Source organism: Sycon ciliatum, chromosome 1 (genome assembly GCF_964019385.1).
Source record: "Sycon ciliatum chromosome 1, ocSycCili1.1, whole genome shotgun sequence".
Taxonomy (NCBI): domain Eukaryota; kingdom Metazoa; phylum Porifera; class Calcarea; order Leucosolenida; family Sycettidae; genus Sycon; species Sycon ciliatum.
In genome coordinates, this window is record NC_088643.1 from 96,121,494 (window position 1) to 96,142,858 (window position 21,365).

General features: G+C 48.4%; 1 protein-coding gene across 6 annotated transcripts in view; it reads left to right on the forward strand.

Moving 5' to 3' along the window:
• LOC135806684 (uncharacterized) overlaps positions 1-21,365 on the forward strand; it is an 86,911-nt gene that overhangs the window by 60,565 nt on the left and 4,981 nt on the right. For all 6 annotated transcript variants that reach the window (XM_065320915.1, XM_065320917.1, XM_065320914.1 and 3 more), the window contains 2 exons: positions 13,529-13,831; positions 17,480-17,833. In XM_065320915.1, the coding sequence (XP_065176987.1) occupies positions 13,529-13,831; positions 17,480-17,833 (657 nt within the window). The remainder of the gene's footprint in view (positions 1-13,528; positions 13,832-17,479; positions 17,834-21,365) is intronic.

Consider the following 21,365-nt stretch of genomic DNA (forward strand, 5'->3'; position numbering starts at 1 on the left):
TATCATCAGTTGAATATCGTGACTGAATTGAACAATGCTTTTAAAAATTGCATTGTCGACGAAAGTAAAATAAGCGCACTAAAAAAAATCATGGTTCGCGTGAGACTCAAAGTACTAAAATTAAAAAAAGTAATAAAAAAAAGTAAATTATCGTGTCCGTTCCCGAAGGGAACTCACAACGGCCGCTAATAACCCGGTAAACCGCACTCAAACCACGAGAACAATTGAACAATATGCTATAATTTGAACGTCTTTTCATGGGATAATCATCAGAAATTTTCATCACAATGATAGTTGGACAACAAAGGAAAGATATTTATGGTACCACAAGGTGAACATGATTAGATCTAAAACTAATAGAAGAAACACTGATATTCTATAGCTAGCACTACTGGAGGCGTTATTACATGAACGGCGAGCATTGTGAAAGCAAGTGTAGATTGGAGAAATGCAGGTGGGAAAGGTACATGTATGTGAGTGTGTATGCAACAGCTCCAGTCAGCAGTGAACATGGTGATGGACTGGGCTGCTACATTTGGTGGCAGGTTTAATGCCGCTAAATCCGTGCGTGTTGTATTCGGCAAACTTGACCCCGCCCAGACTCCTGCCCCAGCACTGCGTGTGGATGCTGCAGACCTATGTCCCTCGACTACCCACCGCCATCTAGGAATCACCCTGGATCCCCGCCTGTCTTTCCAGACCCACATCAATAGTGTCACCTCCAACTTTCGTCGTCGCGTTGTTCTGCTATCCTACATGTCACCCAATCTGACCCCTGCTCTCATTGCCCGCCTCTTCAAAGGATACGTCCGTCCCTCCATTGAGTATGCTTCACCTCTGTGGAATAACAAACTGACCGCAGGAAATATTGACACTTTGGAACGATTGCAAGCACGCGTGGCCAGGCAGTATTTACACCGTCGGAAAGTGCCCATTCCTCATGGCATGGAGAACGTGTTTGAAGCTGCTGAATGGGAGAGTCTTGCGTGGCGGCGGCATATACATTGCCTCAAACTGTTTTACCATTTCACCCGCCAATACCCGGAAACCCTCAATAATCTCAACATAGTTCTATCCAAGAGTGCACGGCGTCCCCACTTTTACCTCCTGCCCACTCACACTGGTCCCTGTTTCCGATCCACTCTACTACATTCCATGATCACCACGTGGAACTCCCTGCCTACCGAGATTAGGATATCTGAAACCCGTGGTGTATTTAGCCGGCACGTTAAGTCCCATTTCCACAGGTATAGATTCCATCCTCGAGGTTTTCTCACTTCCTGATTACCCCCCTTCTTTACCAGTACCCTTTTCGCTTGCTTCTACTCAGACTTCTTATTTAACCTCTTCACATTAATCTTTTTTTATCGTAATATTTTCTTCCTTTTAAGAATTGCACCTTATTGTACACACATTGTACACGTATATTTATTCTCGGAGACCCCCTTGATTTAGGCTTCGGCCTTTGGGGAATCCCTCAAATAATAATAATAATAATAATTTGAAACTCGGATGTTGAGCCATAAATAAATGTGGAAGAGAAAAAGACATATGGATACGAGTTAAGAGTAACTCTCCATCACTGTAACATGATACTATATACAGTCAGAAAGTGCAATAACTAGGCACAAAACTGACAGAGTACTGAAACATTCGACGTCCTGACACCTAGCTTTAACACATCTCCGTAGCGCTAACCGACAGCCTTCCAACTTGGAAGGTTCAAGGTTATGGAAAAGACCAAAGAGGGGAAGGCAAGCGCAACGAAAACGAGCAAAAGCCACAGTCCCAAATTGCACACCTGATGAGCCGTCACGAACCATACGGCGAAACGTACGTCGTGTGAAACAACTTGTTTTGTAGTCAACTAGTCCATCACAATGTCATGCATGAGGAGTACTGTAGGAGTTTGGCTTTCGGCTTGTACAATTCGTTTTCGCAAAGCTTCCCTTTCTTTACTTATCTTTGATATTTTATGACCCACCCAAGTTGGGTGGTGTGCTGCTTTGCTGCTTCGAATTGTAGCTAGACCGCTTTGTCAAATATCGTACTGGTCTCGTCATCGTCCAGTAATAATCGACATTCTTTGTTCCGTTGGGACTGTGGCTTTTGCTCGTTTTCGTTGCGCTTGCCTTCCCCTCTTTGGTCTTTTCCATAACCTTGAACCTTCCAAGTTGGAAGGCTGTCGGTTAGCGCTACGGAGATGTGTTAAAGCTAGGTGTCAGGACGTCGAATGTTTCAGTACTCTGTCAGTTTTGTGCCTAGTTATTGCACTTTCTGACTGTATATAGTATCATGTTACAGTGATGGAGAGTTACTCTTAACTCGTATCCATATGTCTTTTTCTCTTCCACATTTATTTATGGCTCAACATCCGAGTTTCAAATTGCACACCTGATGAGCCGTCACGAACCATACGGCGAAACGTACGTCGTGTGAAACAACTTGTTTTGTAGTCAACTAGTCCATCACAATGTCATGCATGAGGAGTACTGTAGGAGTTTGGCTTTCGGCTTGTACAATTCGTTTTCGCAAAGCTTCCCTTTCTTTACTTATCTTTGATATTTATGACCCACCCAAGTTGGGTGGTGTGCTGCTTTGCTGCTTCGAATTGTAGCTAGACCGCTTTGTCAAATATCGTACTGGTCTCGTCATCGTCCAGTAATAATCGACATTCTTTGTTCCGTTGGGACTGTGGCTTTTGCTCGTTTTCGTTGCGCTTGCCTTCCCCTCTTTGGTCTTTTCCATAACCTTGAACCTTCCAAGTTGGAAGGCTGTCGGTTAGCGCTACGGAGATGTGTTAAAGCTAGGTGTCAGGACGTCGAATGTTTCAGTACTCTGTCAGTTTTGTGCCTAGTTATTGCACTTTCTGACTGTATATAGTATCATGTTACAGTGATGGAGAGTTACTCTTAACTCGTATCCATATGTCTTTTTCTCTTCCACAATAATAATAATAATAATAATAATGTGAGTGTGTATGTGAGTGTTGATATGTTAAGTGAAGTTAAGTGTGGTATGCTATGCTACTATTTTCGTCTACTCTCCGTATTAGAAGCCATGTTTATTCGTGATTGTGATCCAGATTTATACGTGTACCTTTCCCACCTGCATTTCTCCAATCTACACTTGCTTTCACACTGCTCGCTGCTCATGTAATCACGCCTCCAATAGTGCTAGCTTTAGAATATCGGTGTTTCTTGTATTAGTTTTAGATCTAATAATTTGAAACTCGGGTATTGAGCCAATAATAAAAGTAGAAAGGAAAAGGACATATGGAAACGAGTTAAGAGTAACTCTCCACCACCGTAACTAGATACTATATACAGTCAGAAAGTGCAACAACTAGGCACAAAACTGACAGAGTACTGAGACATTCGACGTCCTGACACCTAGCTTCAACACATCTCCGTAGCGCTAACCGACAGCCTTCCAACTTGGAAGGTTCAAGATTATGGAAAGACCAAAGAGGGGAAGGCAAGCGCAACGAATACGAGTACAAGCTACAGTCCCCACGGAACAAAGAATGTCGATTGTTACTGGACGATGACGAGACCAGTAGGCGATTTGACAAAGCGGTCTAACTACAATTCGAAGCAGCAAAGCAGCACACCACCCAACTTGGGTGGGTCATAAATATCAAAGATAAGTAAAGAAGGGGGAAGCTTTGCGAGAACGAATTGTACAAGCCGAAAGCCAAACTCCTACAGTACTCCTCATGCATGGCATTGTGATGGACTAGTTGACTACAAAACAAGTTGCTTCACACGACGTACGTTTCGCCGTATGGTTCGTGACGGCTCATCAGGTGTGCAATTTGAAACTCGGGTATTGAGCCAATAATAAAAGTAGAAAGGAAAAGGACATATGGAAACGAGTTAAGAGTAACTCTCCACCACTGTAACTAGATACTATATACAGTCAGAAAGTGCAACAACTAGGCACAAAACTGACAGAGTACTGAGACATTCGACGTCCTGACACCTAGCTTCAACACATCTCCGTAGCTTCCATAACCTTGAATCTTCCAAGTTGGAAGGCTGTCGGTTAGCGCTACGGAGATGTGTTGAAGCTAGGTGTCAGGACGTCGAATGTCTCAGTACTCTGTCAGTTTTGTGCCTAGTTGTTGCACTTTCTGACTGTATATAGTATCTAGTTACGGTGGTGGAGAGTTACTCTTAACTCGTTTCCATATGTCCTTTTCCTTTCTACCTTTAGATCTAATAATGTTCACCTTATGGTACCATAAATATCTTTCCTTTGTTGTCCAACTATCATTGTAGAAGAGAAAAGGACATATGGATACGAGTTAAGAGTAACTCTCCATCACTGTAATATGATACTATATACAGTCAGAAAGTGCAATAACTAGGCACACAACTGACAGAGTATTGAGATATTCGACGTCCTGACACCTAGCTTCAACACATCTCCGTAGTGCTAACCGACAGCCTTCCAACTTGGAAAGTTCAAGGTTATGGAAAGACCAAAGAGGGGAAGGCAAGCGCAACGAAAACAAGCAAAAGCTACAGTCCCCGGAACAAAGAATGTCGATATTTACTGGACGATGACGGGACCAGTACGATATTTGACAAAGCGGTCTAACTACAATTAACATCCCACTGCACGCACAGACATTGAAGACAAGGTTTGGGCTAGACTGGAACTCACGCGGGGGAAATGGGGTTAGGCTTACACCCAGGCCACCACATGGTAGGACGAATGTGGAGGGGGGCGCTAACAAGGTTAGGCTTACACCGCACTTCCACATGGTAGGACAGATGTGGAAGTAGGCTGCTAACGGGGTTACGCTTACACCCGGACATCTGCATGGTAGGACGAATGCAGAGGGGCTGGTAACCTGGAGTTGGGTGTCAGCTCAAAGGCTTACGGGGTGCTTTGCAGCCACCCACTCCATGTGAATGCCACCCAAAAATGAGATTGCTGGGGGGAGGCGTGAGCCCCAATCTAGCTGACATTAACATGGGAACTACATGCAAGTGCACAGCGACGTTCAAGGACATAAATTCATTTGAGTCTACAGCAGATAGTGTCAAGAGGACAGGTGCTATCACCTATGCAGGGAGCAGCACGAAAGAGCAAAAGCACTCATACAGAGAGGAATGCTAAGAGGGCAGTGCGGACGTTCCTGCCGCTAGCAGTGCTTAGGGGGGCAGTGTGGTCACCACGACCTATAGCGAGTAGTGTTAGAGGGGCAGTGCTGTCACTCATACAGCAGATAGTGTCAAGGGGGCAGTGCCGTCACTCAGGCAGCTGATAGTGCTAGGAGGGCGGTGCCTGTACTCACGCTGTCGCCAGTGCCTTCGCGATTGGCTCCATGTCCGATTCTGACAGACGGACATACCGGACGTAAGCGTTACTCCGCCATCGGCCGGCCCTTTGGATGATGTAGGGTGGCAGGCCATTCCTTCCGGCGGCAGTGGCTGCACCAATACGCAGGCTATGGCTGGAGATCTTCTGGCCGGGGAGAGCTCAGCGGAGTAAGTCGTTCATGTCTGAGGGGCGAAGCGGCTGGCCAGACTGGTAGCGGAAATACGCTCCCGCCCCTTGGGAGCGCAGCTGTGCGTACTTCGAGAATGCGGCGACAGGGCAGGTGCTATCGTTGGTGGCGCCGACTGTCACATCGCTGCCCTCTCCCAGTTGCGTTGTTTTGGAGAACGGGATGGCCAGCCTCACTGTGTTCTCCCGGATGCAGACGCGTTCCTGCGTCAACATCTTCCGCGGGTCGGTGGAGGCATACTCGCTGACTCGCAGGAACCCGTAGTAGGCGAGTGTGATAGCGCTCCAGAGCATGGCTTGGTCCGCTGGCGATAGACCGGAGTGCGGCAGGAAGCCCTGGGTTGCACGGAGGTGTTGCTGCGTGACAGCACGGCGTTCCTGCACCTGGCTGCTCGTGCACTGGTTGCGGGCGATACCCTGGAGCAGCAGGTCCAGTCGCCCGTCCTGGAACGGGGACAACGACAGGTGGTTGACCACGCAGTGATGCCGGAGGCCATGGAGGTAGACCTTGATAGTTGCCAGTCGGCACTTGGATGACATGTATGCTAGGAAATCCAGTAGGCGGGTGGCCTGAATTGGGTATGGCGCGACACGGTGCAGGCTGGCGTACCTCTCGTATGCCGTCACACCGGCAGCATACGACCGGGCGGTACTTGTTGCCACTCCCGCAAGGATGAGGCCCATGGTGTGGTCAGTAGGCGTGTCAGCTGCCGGACTTCTAGCGACATGGGGACAGGAGACGCCTGGGGATGTAGCTTCCGGAAGCTCTCGACCTGCAGCCGGGACAAGCGGTCAGCAAGAACGTTGTCAACACCACATATGTGTGCTAAAAACACAACCATGTTATGCTTGGCAGCCGCTAGCAACGCAATCCTAACAAGTGTCATGATCTCTGGGCACCTAGAAGATCCTGTGCGCCAGATTGTGCAGACCGCTTCGTTGTCGCAGTGAACTAAGAGTCGGCGATAGCGAAGTCGTTTGCCTAGCGTCACGCAGATAAGGGCGATGAGAAACAACTCGCGCCATTCTATGGACAGATCCTTGTGGAGTGCCTCCCACTGGCCGTACGCCCGTTCTTTGCCGCAGACCAAGCCATAGCCACGGTCAGAAGCATCCGTGAACAGCTGCATCTCGGTGGGTTTGCACCAGGATGGGTCTAGCAGTAGTGATCGGCCGTTCCATGACTCAATGCAAGCGTGCCACCAGGATATATCGTTTAGAGCCTCTTGGTTCAGGCGCTGGGTACTGTCAAGGGACGTGAACTGGCTGGCCTCGTCGAAGAGCCGGCGGCAGAAAGTGCGCCCGGGCGGTACTACTTTGGCGGCAAATGACAAAGAGCCTGCCAACGAGAGCAATTCCCGTTTGGTGCACTGTACTCGGTGTACCCAGGAGTCAAGGGTGCTCTTTAATTCCAACAGCTTTGGGGCTGGCAGCCGCATCTCCCATGCTTGGGAATCTAACTCTATGCCCAAAAATGTGACAGTTGTGGACGGCGGGCACACCTTGTCAGGGCCCTCGGCTAACGGGACTTGCAGGTGCTCCATGACTGCGAGTAACGTGTGAAACTGCCGACGAGCATGGTTTGGCGGCTGTGGGGGTTGAACTGTGAGGAAATCATCGAGGTAGTGCAGCAGGTCATGCACATTGAATCTATTCGTGGCTACCCAGCGAAGGGCGTCGGCGAGCCTGTTGAACAGAAATGGTGAGGACCGCAGGCCAAAGGGGAGGAATTTGTCAACGTAGAATGCGTTGTCCCAGTGAATGCCCAGCAAGGGCCAGTCGGACGGGGCCACGGGACATAGTCGGAATGCATTGCGTAGGTCGACTTTGGATAACAGGGCCCCCTTGCCATGCCGGTGCAGCAGCCGAACCGCATCATCAACAGTCATATAGTGCAGTGAAAATTCGTCTTGGCTTATACCGTCATTAATGCTAGTGCCCTGAGGCGCAGATAAATGCATAATCAAGCGGAGTTTACCCGACTTCTTGGGGACCACGCCTACACCGGAGCAGCGCAGATCTGCGTGAGGTAAGTGGGTGTACGGGCCGGCCATACGACCCTCGATGCATTCATTAGACAGGTAAGTAGAGACAGCTTGGGGGTTCTGAAATGCAGAGACTAAATTGGGAGCAACAAAATGAGAGCGATCACCGGAGTAACCGATTACAGCACCGTCACGCATGTCATGCATAAGAGAGGCAACAAATGTGCGGTCAGGGTGCCTGGCCAGGGCCGACTCAAGCCGATCCAAGTGAACGGGCGTCCAAGGCGATTGTTGGTGCAACGGAACGCCTGCTGGCTGGTTGCCCTGTGCGACAATCTCGTGCGCTGTGTCCGGAGACGTTGCAGGTGCTGCATTGATGAACGTACGGACAAGGGTTTTGGCGACACAAGCCCCGGTTGTAGAGGCGACACTGCTCGGTGGACGAGCGGGCGGCGCCGGAGGCTGCCGCGGAGCTGGGCCGAAAGGGCCGCACGGCACGGGCATCAAACACGGTAGTGTACAGTGTTTGTGGTGTTGTGTCCCAACGGCGTGACGGCTGGGACGCGATGCTGTGGCGGAAGGCGCGGTCATACTCCGCAACTGCGGAGAACGTGAATTTCTTGCTGGCGTTCAGAATATGGTGCTGGTACGCCAACAGTTCTACTGCTCTGCCCGGATGCGCATTTAGATAGACGGCTGCGAATATCGTCCATGCTTCTAGCCAATGTTCGATGTCCGAAATGCGTCGGGACATGCGTGGCTGAGAGGACAGCGTGAATTTCCCGGGTGCCTCCTCGCCCAACACTAGAGCGTGGGGGCTTGGCACATCCGTGGCGGTGGTGGGCAACAGTTGTTGTAAATCAACAAATTGGTGTGTGATAATTTTGTCGATCACGCTCTGGGGTGTGCTTGCCCAAATTTTTACAGGCCCGTCATCATGCGGCATGGTGCAGGAAACACTAGACGAATGCACAGTGGACGTACCTGGGGCTGAGGTTGCTGTTTGCGCTGCATCTTCCAAACGGTCCAGTCGATCCAAAAACGGTTTCAGGGCAGTCGCGATTGCCGCGGACACGGAGGCGACAGGCATAGTAGTAGACGCGGAGGCAACAGGCATAGTAAGTTCGCGGGTCTCCCTGTCCTCGACAGTTTGTCGGGCAGCCTCGGCGGGGGTCTCAGAGGACTCCACTTGGGGTCCGACCTCGGATTGCATCAACCTGGCAAGCAGCTCCGCTTTCTTGCCGGCGGGACTAAGGCCCCGTTCCACGAGGTTGAGGCGTAGGTCCCGCACGGTGAGTGTACTGAACGCATGGGAGGCCATAGTCTCGAATGGAAAACGTTGGAACAAGAAACCGAAAATCTGGAAAATTTGGCAAAGAGCTAGTGTTGGAGCAAACAGCAAGTGAGAGTGGTAAGCAACAACAGGAACAAAGAACACGAGTGCATGCACATATGGGATCAGATGCGCTGGTAGGTTCAGCTGCTGACAGAGCTAGAGGGGGAACACGCTCCCGCGTGGCGCAAACCGTGCCCGTGTCACGTGCACAGCGGTGTGCGTGGGCAGCTCAACGATAGCGCTACGGGTAGATGTGGAATGCAGTGTGAAGTAGCGGCATCGCTACGGGTATATATGGAGTGCTACGTGCAGTAAACGCAGGCGGGCACGCGCTGAGAGAGCGTTACGTGCGTATTAACTACAGTTAATACTACGTATAAACTGAGATTTCGAAGCAGCAAAGCAGCACACCACCCAACTTGGGTGGGTCATAAATATTAAAGATAAGTAAAGAAAGGGAAGCTTTGCGAAAACGAATTGTACAAGCCGAAAGCCAAACTCCTACAGTAATCCTCATGCATGACATTGTGATGGACTAGTCGACCACAAAACAAGTTGTTTCACACGACGTACGTTTCGCCGTATGGTTCGTGACGGCTCATCAGGTGTGCAATTTGAAGCTCTGAGGTTGAGCCATAAATAAGTGTAGAAGAGAAAAGGACATAATACGAGTTACGAGTTGATACGAGTTGACAGTTGACAGAGTTGATCGGTTAGCTGTCGGTTAGCGCTACGGAGATGTGTTGAAGCTAGGTGTCAGGACGTCGAATGTCTCAGTACTCTGTCAGTTGTGTGCCTAGTTATTGCACTTTCTGACTGTATATAGTATTATGTTACAGTGATGGAGAGTTACTCTTAACTCATATCCGTATGTCCTTTTCTCTTCTACATTTATTTATGGCTCAACATCCGAGTTTCAAACTATCATTGTGATGAAAATTTCTGATGATTTTTTATTTTACACGGATGGTGAGCCAATTAAATCATGGTGAAAAAAGGAGAACAAAATGTTACGAGTTATGACTAACTGTCCACCAACGTAACCAGATCTTGTACAGTCAGCGAGTGTGACAAAATGGCACAAAACTGACAAGGAGTACGGAGACATTCGGCGACCTGACACCTAGCTCCAACACTTCTCCAAGGCGCAAACCAACAACCTTCCAACTTGGAAGGCTCAGGTTCGGAAAGGTCCAAGAGGGGAAGGAAAGCGCAACGAAAAAGAGCACGAGCTACGCATCACGTAATGTCTCAGTACTCCTTGTCAGTTTTGTGCCATTTTGTCGCACTCGCTGACTGTATATGATCTGGTTACATTGGTGGGCAGTTAGTCATAACTCGTAACATTTTATCCTCCTTTTTCACCATGATTATTTATTTAAACAATCGACGAGGAGACAATAGTCGTAAAATGGCAATAAATAAGATAAATTGTGCACTCGTAACAACAGCAAAAATGAAGAAAGTCAAGTTCCATAACGTTTTCTTGTGACTGTCATCAGTGGAACGCCGTCACATAAAAATGTAATAACTAAAACACACACTTATATACATGTAGCTAATATGGTTTCAGGTAGAAATACAGCAGCTAACAAGTACAAAAAGCGAAGTTTGCACCTTTGCAATGTGTGAATATAGTGTATGTGAGAAAGGTAGTGGCAGATGAATGTGATACTGTGTGAATGAATGTAATGGTGCGTGTGTATTACTTGAAGAGTGTGAGTGATACAACGTTTTCTTTCTGTTTACATAGCACAGGGTCACGAGTACAAATATACACAGCTTCCAACACCTGCAATTGCTTGAAGAAACTTGCAACACCTGCAATTGCTTGAAGATTCCTGGTTTAGTGTTATTCGTTGCGCACGTTTCTTCAAGCAATTGCAGGTGTTGGAAGCTGTGTATATTCGTACTCGTGACCCTGTGCTATGTAAACAGAAAGAAAACGTTGTATCACTCACACTCTTCAAGTAATACACACGCACCATTACATTCATTCACACAGTATCACATTCATCTGCCACTACCTTTCTCACATACACTATATTCACACATTGCAAAGGTGCAAACTTCGCTTTTTGTACTTGTTAGCTGCTGTATTTCTACCTGAAACCATATTAGCTACATGTATATAAGTGTGTGTTTTAGTTATTACATTTTTATGTGACGGCGTTCCACTGATGACAGTCACAAGAAAACGTTATGGAACTTGACTTTCTTCATTTTTGCTGTTGTTATGAGTGCACAATTTATCTTATTTATTGCCATTTTACGATTATTTATTTATTATTTATTTACTGTCTGCACTTCATGGCACATAATGAAAATAGCCAATACAAGGAAGTGAGGGTGAAACCAACCACGGACTGGGGGCAAAAATGCAAATTAAACAGAAGAAGAAAATAAATAAAATACAATAAAACAAAGTTTAACTCGGATGGTGAGCCAATTAAATTATGGTGAAAAAGGAGGACAAAATGTACGAGTTATGACTAACTGTCCACCAACGTAACCAGATCTTATACAGTCAGCGAGTGCGACCTGATGAGCCGTCATGACCTATACGGCGAACGTACGTCGTGTGGAACTACTTGTTATTGTACATAACTAGTCCATCATACATGATAGTGGAGTTCAGTAGGATGTTGGCGTTTCGGTTTGTCACAATTCGTCTTCGCTTAGCTTCCCTTTCTTTTTTTATTACATAAACTTGAGCCTCCTAAGTTGGGTGGTCTGTTGCTTTGCGTCGTCGAGTTGTAGTAAGGCCGGTCTGTCCAATCGTCTTACTAGTTTCGTCATCATCCAGTAACTTTTGGCATTCTTTGTTGCCGTGATGCGTAGCTCGTGCTCTTCTTTGTGCCATCCTGTCGCACCCGCTGACTGTATAAGATCTGGTTACGTTGGTGGACAGTTAGTCATAACTCGTAACATTTTATCCTCCTTTTTCACCATAAAATAAAAACAAATAAAATAAAAGAGGAGCGTTACTTACGAAGAGCCTTATTGAAAGCGGAAAGTGTCTCAGCATGTCGAATACTATAGGAAAGGGAGAGCTAAAATCGATATGCCATAAACACAGGTGAGTTTAGAAACAAAGATAAACGAGGAGCAGGCAATGATACTTTATTTCGAGTAGGTCTATCACGCTGGAACCAGTCATACTTTCCCAAGTGTTGGGGAATTCGTTTAAGATATATTCTAGTGAGCAAGGGTATATAAGTGGGCTTGGCGGCGCTCACAGAGCGGAGATGAGGCGGTCCGAGAATATAATTGGGCACTGCTGAATAACTGAGGCAGTCCAAATAACCGTTTGATAATCTTTTCATGATGCATTAAATTTTTTGTGGACAAAGTTGAATTTAGACCACACCATGCTGTGTCGGCGTAGTGGAACAGAGGCAAAATATAGCAACGGTAGAAAAGTATTTTACAACTATGAGGGATGTGGTAACAGTGGGAAGCGAGGGCTCCAAGGGCGGAGCTAGCGTGACGACAAACATCATTAACTTGCTCTGACCAGGAAAACGCAGAGTCAATACGTACGCCCAGGTGTTTGTAGCTTCTTACCAGTCCGATGCTGTTGGACGATCCTGGGGAGCACAGGGTGACTGGGTCTGGAGAAGCGCATCCCCATAATCATTGCCTCCGTCTTGCTGTGGTTTGGCGACAGGTGCCAGCGACACATCCAAGTCACTACCTCGTCAATGTCCGGTTGGATGGAGGCTTGGAGTTGTGGGAGAGACTCGCAGAATTAGATCAGCGCAGTGTCATCAGCATACAATGAAGTACACTGTATCGGGAACAACACTCGGCAAATCATAAAAAGTAGAAATAAAAGAGGACCCAGTATTATCACATGAAAACGACGTTCAAATTATAACATATTTTCAACTTATTGTTCTCGTGGTATGAGTGCGCTTATTTTACTTTCGTTGATATTAGGTTTCTTGTCTCCACGCCGACTTTTTAAATATGCATTGCAAAATGTGATAAAACTTACAAGCAATTGTTTTGCTAAGTTCTTTCTTCTTTTTCCACAGTTTGTTTCTCTCACTTCACAGTTGTCACATTCTGGTTTTCTCACTTTCTTTTGTGCCGCCTACTTACCATTGTTGTTGCTTGCTTGTAAGTTTTATCACATTTTGGAATGCATATTAAATCATTGTTTTTGCTTGGGTAGCCTTCAATTCAGTTACGATATTCCACTGTTGATAGTGACATGAAAATCGATCATGGAAAACATTTGACTTCGGTGATGCATGATGATGACGGCAGAGTTAGTTCTTTTTATTGCTTTATTAAAATTACTCTTGTACTTTTCTATATCAGTTCCTCCATTTCCATTATCCCCTCTCTCTCTCAGTCTCTGTCTCTCTCAGTCTCTGTCTCTCGCTGTCTTACTCACTCACTCACCCACTTTTTCTGTCTCTCTCTGTCTCTCTCTCTCTCTCTCTCTCTCCCCCTCTCTCTCACTCACTATCTCTCACTCACTCACGCTCTCTCTCTCTCTCTCCCTCTCCCCTATCTATATCGTTCTATCATTCCGCCTCTCTTACACGTCTTCCTGTATCATTTGCCGTGAACACCTTGAGTGGAGAGCATTGTCTCGGCTCTTAATCCAATACTACTAGTGTACAAGGCTGGTCAGGGATGTGAACACGTTTTCTTATTTATTTTTTGTTCATAGATCTTCTAACCACTACAGTTTCAGTCATCAGTATTCAAAAGAGATCGATTGAAGTCACAGTGTCCACCACAATAAAGCTCAATGGTTCAGATTATTGTGTTGAGTACCGGCGCACACACGTATCAGGTGTGATCTCAACGACCAACCTTGTTACAACATGCTCAGCGTCTGTGAGTGGCAATATGTCATTAGTTGGTCTAGAGGAGGATGCTACATACTCCATCCAGGCGTATGTAATGAACTCATCGCAGGTACTGCAGTACTGCAAGTCTCCTATTTACAATCTAACAACATTGGTAGCAAGTAAGTTAACCACTTGAATATATACGTATGCTGCTGCATCCACTAGCACTCTGCAACACTACCTTGATGCTCCCAAGTGCACCCTGGCACATTCAATTTTTCTTGACCAGCACCCTGCTCATTTACAGTCCCTTAATTGGTTCAATTCAGGTGGCACCACCCGAAGCTGCGTTCGCCTCCCCCTAGCTAGGTCTACCCTATTCGTAAATTCCCCTTTCTTTTCCTCCTACTCCACGTGGCTCCACCTGCCTCCTAGTGTTAGGCAAGCTCCAGATATGCCCAAATTCCGTACCCTTGTCAGACAGCACTTCAGTATCTCCCAGTAAACAAAGTCACAGTCCCCATTTCCGCTGCATAGCTCGCTGAGCATCCCATTGCTTTGTATGTTGCTAATCCCTTCCCACTTTGTGTACGTGCTCTTCATTTTCTTTTTTCTCTTTTTCCGTGGTTGGTCTCACCCTCTCCTCAATTCAATTGGCTGTCTTGACATGCCACGAGGTGCAGAAATAAATAAATAAATAAATATTGTAGATGTACGTGTAGGAGACAATGTGGTGTTTTATTATTATTATTATTATGTGCTTGTTCGCGTAGACATCAGCATGGCTTGCAGCTGCATTAATGGGCATGCAAATCATGCAAACCAGCCAAAAATGTTCGCATAAGCCACTTCGAATAGATACAAAAGACCACAACAGTTTCAGAAAAAGAAGAAATATGCGAAAAGAAGACAAAAACTATGGTGCCGACACCACTCGGGCACAGATGCCCACCCAACCGCTTCGGTCAGCAGCAAGGGCACGGAACGCCTCCAGATCGACTTTGCTTGACAAGGAAAGTCCAATCCGCTTGGCATCATCTTGTAGTAGCGTTGGTAGTGTGCGTCTTGGTCGTCCCCTCCAGCCCGCTGGACGAGGCTCTGCGAAGTACGATCCCATGGCCAGTGACGGTGGGGAGTCAGCCGGGAGCCGGAGGACGTGCCCAAAGAGCCTCCACCTAGCTCTCAAGATGATAATGCCGAGAGGAACCGCGCCGGTACGCTCATAGAGCCTCTCGTTCCTAATCCGATTCGGGAACACAATGCCGATTAGCGCCCGCAGCTGTTTTCGGTGGAAGGCCTCAATACGGCTCAGCTGCTGTTTCGTTGGTGCCCATGTTGCACAATTGTAGCAGAGTACAGGGAGTACAAAGGCATTATAGAGCCGGATGCGGAGATCCTCCGAAACTAGCGACCTACGGATCCACAGCGTCCAGAGTTTACCAAAGGCAACAGTTGCCAGTTGCTGTCGCCGTAGCATATCCTCGGCATCACCTAATAGGGACCCGAGTTTCTTGGTGGTTCGCCACTCCTCCTCGATGCGATCAGTGTGCCGTTCGATGTGCGTGTGCTCTGTTTTGGTCTCATTCACTTTCAAATCCCATTCGAGGAGCTTGTTGGATATGGTTGAAAGGAGGGTCCTCAGCCTCTCACCATCAGTAGTCACGAAATCCACATCGTCGGCGTAGGCAGTTTCAGTTGGTAACCCCAGGGAGATATCGGCAGGGGGACGTGGTAGAAGAAGAGGCCGGACATCACGCAGCGCACCCTCAAGGTACACAATGAAAAGAACAGGAGACAACGAGTCACCTTGGGGTGTGCCGCGGAGAGTGGGGAATGACGGGCCCTTAGCGGATGGGAGTACAACCCGCAGTACGGTGTCCTGGAGGAGGTAACTGATCATTCGGATTTCATCCGGCTGCAAGAACGATCCCAGCACCGAGATAAGCCGTGGCCTGCTTATACAGTCAAACGCTTTTGACATATCAATGCCTAGGATATCCAGCGCACAGCGATAGCGTTGGCATCGAGCTGCCAACCATCGGTATGACCACACAACATCTGTGGTGCTTCTGCTGGGGCGGAAACCACTCTGTGTGTGTGCAACGAAGTTGTTGACGTCCTTGTTGATCCTCCGCAGCACAATCAATGATAGAATATTCCTGAGCGCTGTGAGTAAAACCACGGGCCGTAGGTGAGCGACTGGTCCCCTTGATTTGCCAGGCTTTTGTAACGGAATAAGCGACCCACTACCGATGCTGTTCAGGGGCAGGCCTGTCTCGACGGCAGAGTTGAGGACCTGGGCGATATTGGAGTAGACGAGGGCAGGTGAGTACTTTAGCAGCTCCCCTGGCATGTTATCTGGGCCACTTGACCTGCCATTATTCAATTTTCCAGCTGCCTGTGTCACCTCTGCCTCAGAAATGGGCCGCTCAAGCCGGCGGTACTGAATAGCGCAATCCTGGTCGGCAAGGCCCGGTCACCGCAGCAACAGTGCACCAGGCTCCGGTGTGTACAGCTTAGAAAAGTGGTCGGTGATTTGGATGGCTACTGAGACTGGCTGTATTACTTGTCTACCCGCTTCATCATGCACAGTGATAAGCTGTTGTTTTTGTCGCTGGAGTAGATGGACTGCATGAAACATCTGTGCTGTATCCTTCTTTGCTTCTACTTCCCTCGCCCGAGCGTCCAGCTCATTCGATGCTAGTTCCTTTCCTTGCAGCCGGATTCGGTGTGAGAGGGTGTTCCGCCGATGCTTCAGATCAGCCACTTGTTGTGGATCCCTACTTGTAGTTATCAGCAGTCGTAACCGTTTTTTCTCTTCCGACCAGGAAGATTCCTCTGTATTAACTGGAGTTTCACTCACTTGGCGATCTTACTGGTCCCGATTGTGCAACCATGGAAACCGGACTCCCTTGCAGCCAGTTCTTGGAACTTTCTTGCTGCAGTAGCCAGTGGAGTAGAATGGTGACAGTGGAGTACAATGGTGTCAGTGGAATAGAGCGGTGATAGTGAAGTACAGTGGCGACAGGGGAGTACAGTGATGACAGGAGAGTACAATGGTGTCAGTGGAGTAGAGAGGTGACAGGGGAGTAGAGTGGTGTTAGGTACCTCCTCCCGTACCTTTTCTGGCTGGCCTGCATGCATGTAGTTGTAGTTGTAGTTGTACACATCGTATTCGTAGTATTCATACTCACCTTTTGTTCCGTTGGCCTGGGTAGCTACTTGCGCGTCCACCTTTGCCATAGCTACCCATGCCCTTTATCTTGCATGCTCTCCTGTCGACTCGCTCTCTCTCCCATAATGTAGTCGTAGTAGTTCGTCTTTGTCTCCGTCTCTTCGTCTACCCCAATAAATGTCGTTCTACGTACCTGTCCCATTGTCTGTTGTGTCTGGAGAATTAAGTGAAAGCTATACTTAACAGTGGTGACAGTGGCGTAGAGTGGTGACAATACAGCAGAGTGGTTATAATATACGTCAACAGTGGAGTAGAGTGGTGATAGAGGAGTAGAGTGGTGACAGAGGAGTAGTGTTTGGTGTGTACCTGGTAACACAGCTGAAGTAAGTAAGGATATTTGCATCTCACCCATTTGCATGCTATTTCTGACTTTCTGTACACTGACAGATTATGCACAACTAGAGTACGTGTGCACTGTACCACGTATCATTGCGCCTTACCCACTTTCCGTAGTTTAATCATTTCTCTTTAAAAAATCATAGTATACGCAGTCAACGCTAATATGTGGAGCAAACCAAGAGATGAGGGCGATACCCATCCATGGCAAACTTACAAGTGTTTAATACTGCATTTTATTGATTATTTTTTTCAGCTCCCTCTAGGGCTCCAAATATAACTCATCTTTATCCAAGTGCACAAGAAATCAACATCTCCTGGACTGCTATCAGCCTCCTGGACTTTAATGACCGATCACAAGGATATATGGTTTCTTATCGTGCGGACCATAGCATCAACGTCAGTACTGTACATAGTGAGCTTACGAGTATCACTATCAATGGTTTGACTGCTGGTACAGTGTACACTCTGTCCATTGCTGCGACATCTTCTGCTGGTGTTGGCCCTTCAACGTCAATAACAACTTCAACTGTGCAGGAGAGACCTATCACTATGACGACAATGGAGGAATGCATGAGTATGGTTGTCACTACTGTAAGCTCACAACAAGGTATGGTTTTACTTCCTTTGATTTTGACTTGTTTGTGTTCACGTGTCATGCTTATGACAGCGTGTGCGCACGTGTTTGTAGGTAGAATGTGTCTGAAGTGGTACAATAGTGTGCGAAGGTGATTTCCAAAAGCTGTGGATTCAATTCCCGGTAATTGGGATCCGAATTGTCTTATTCTCCTTCTTATTCTGTTCCTGCCTTCTTTCAGTCTCCTTGGAGTTTACCAGCATACCATGTATGCCTGTGTGCTTGATCCGATGTGGATGTGTATTTATGAAAGAAGGAAAAGTGGAGATAAAAGAAGAAGACACAAAGACAGACAATTATGGGTCCGCTGTCCAGAACCACGACTTGTGATATATTTCAAGAGTTGCGGTTAATAATATTAGTCAGAGGTGATTTGGAACCATTCAGAAGCAAGTGGAAGTAATCAAGTGCTACATTTCCGCAACAAAGTACTTCGGACTTTCGTACGCACACCTGGTGTTCCTTGAAACGTACACGGCGAAAGTGTTGGACAAGGAGTTCTGGCCCGAGGATTTCACGATGCGGAAGTGGTATTGGGAGACTGATCGAGTCGCCCACGGTTCCAATCAGTAAACATGTCTCCTCTAAACCCACTCGCACCACACCGTTCACCCCCAGATCACATCCTCCATCACCAATATCTCTACTCAGTAATTATACTAATCATAACATCAATATCGGTCATTTAAATGTGCGTAGCCTCAGACATAAAATCCCTGAAATTCAATCCCTCATCTCCGACCATTCCCTGGATGTTCTCGTTATTACTGAAACAAAACTCGATCTGAAGGCAGCGTACACGCACATGGAGGTGGACGACGAGTCAAAGCCCCTGCTTACGCTCAATACCCATCTGGGTCTGTTTCGACTCAACCGTCTCCCATACGGGATCGCGTCTGCTCCAGCGCTATGGCAACGAGCCATGGATTCTCTGCTACGAGACCTGCCAGGCGTTAAGTGCATGATCAATGACATCATCGTCACTGGCCGCACACCGGAGGACCACCTCAACACGCTGATGAAGGTGCTCCAACGTCTCGCTTATGCGGGCCTCAAACTCAACCTGGCCAAATGCCACTTCTTTCAGCCGAAAGTGGAATATTGCGGCCACGCCATCAGCGCACAAGTCCTGCACACGATGCCGAGCAAGGTTGATGCAATTTGTGATGCTCCACCGCCGGAGAACGTGCCGCAAGTACGCAGTTTTCTGGGGCTCATCACCTACTATCACGGACCACCAGCCGTTGGTATCAATCTTCCACCCGAGGAAAGGCCTGTCTGCTATGACCGTAGCACGTCTTCAATGCTATGCGATGTTCCTGGCCGGACATGACTACACGATCATGTTTTTTTTTTTTTTTTTTTTTTTGACTATTGAACACTCACTGCATGATGAACTAAAGTGAGGAGAAGAACTCGACACAATGGTACATATCCAGCAGGACGGAGTGGGTGGGACCTGTGAAGCTCAGCCGACCAAGGGTCTCGGCATCACAGCTGCACATGTGCACCAAAGGAAACAAAATGGGGAGTGGAAGGGCGGGGAGGGGAGCAGGAGAGCAAGAACTCTAAGGGTAGGAAAGAGAGGAGGGGGGGGGGGGGGTAGGAAACCAGGAAACTTGTTATTCCAAGATATGAGTGCAAACAAGTACACAAATAAGTACAAATATAGCAGTATCAAGATCATGATGCTGAGGCGAAAGTAGAGGCTGATTGCCGTGCAGATTTGACGAAAGATTAGAGTTAGAATGGAGGAGAGTTAGAGAGAGATAAAGACAGATGGATTGGGAGTTTGATGAGAAGGGAGTGCTCCGAGAACATGAACAGGGTCGTACTGGCCAAAGCCTAGGGGGCGATGTCCGTGGCCAATGACCAACCCGACCGTTTCAGGTAGCGGTAGGTCTGAACCTTGAACTGCTGCATCCCTTTGGCAGACGGTGCATCGCGGAGGAGAGTGGCTGGCAGTTCATTCCAGGCTTTGATGAGGCACTCCGGGAAAGAGCGCAGCGCAACATTGCACGATCTGGCAGGTAGGGCTGTCTGGAGTTGAAGCTCGTGCGCAAGGTTGGCTGCCGAGCGGCGGCGTGTGGCAGGCGCGATGGCGGGTGCGATGGCTCTGGCTGGGCGTGTCGCTGCAAGAGCTGGCGGGCTTGCGATGTAATGGAGCTTGTACAGAGTTGTGAGGCCGGCCACACGGCGCCGCAGGGACAGAGTGTCCATTGCAGCCCCTGTCCCAATCAGGGTGAGGGCACGATGCTGGACTCGGTCCAGCTGTGAGAGATGGGTAGCCGCAGCTCCCATCCATACAAGTGGACAGTACTCCATTAGAGGCCGAATGAACCCCCGGTATGCTGTGGCCCGGCCCGGTGGGTCCAGGACATGGCACGCCTTCCGGAAGAAACCAATTCGCTGTGTGGCACGCACTGCAGTTCCTCGAAGATGCTTCGAGTATGTTAGATGGGCATCAAACGTCACTCCAAGGAGCTTCAGCCGCGAGCATTCTGGGACCGCTGTGCCGTTGAACTTGATGGATGGTGTCTCCCAGGGTCTGCGGTGGCGGGACACAGTCATGGCCTGTGATTTCATTGGCTCAAAAGTGACGCGCCACTGGGCACCCCATTCAGCAAGTGCATCCACACCAGCTTGGAGGTTGCAGCACACTTCTGTCACAGCATGTGGCGTTGGGATGTGGGCATAAAGCGTGGTGTCATCTGCGTAAACAGCCGGAGTGATCCCTTCCGGTAGGACGTCGCAGGCGTCATTCACGTACAGCAAAAACGGTGTGGGCCCAAGGATGCTCCCTTGTGGGACCCCAGCATCAATGTTGTATGGTTCTGAAGATGCTCCGCCGACTACCGCCTGCAACTTCCTGTCATAAAGGTAGTCAGACAGCCAGTTGAGGAGGGGACCAGTGATGCCATATGACGCAGCCTTGTGGAGCACGCCTCGGTGTGAAACTTTGTCGAATGCTCCTGCTATGTCGACAGCCAGCACGCGGACTGCGCCACCACGGTTGACTTCGGAGACCCAGGAGACCCGGACATGACTACACGATCATGTACCGCCAAGCAGACAAGCATTGCAACGCCGACGGATTGTCACGCCTGCCAGTAGGAAATCCTCCGGCACCAGATACGGCAGAGGAAGCGGTCAACATGTTCTACATGGACCAATGCGAACCACTCCCAGTGACAGTGGAGCAGATCAAGGAGGCAACAGCCAGCGACCCGCTATTGCGAGAGGTCCATCGCTATGTGCTCCAAGGTTGGCCGAAGTCGGGCCCAAGAGCAGAGCTTCAGCAGTACTTCTAACGCCGCAACGAGCTCAGCGTTAGCAACGAGTGCTTGCTATGGGGCAATCGCGTCATCATTCCGCCGGACCACCGGAAAGCTGTCCTGACAGAGCTTCATGAAGGCCATCCAGGAATGGTACGAATGAAGGCGTTGGCGAGAAGCATCCTCTGGTGGCCGGGCTTGGACGGCGACATAGCAGACGCAGTCAAAGC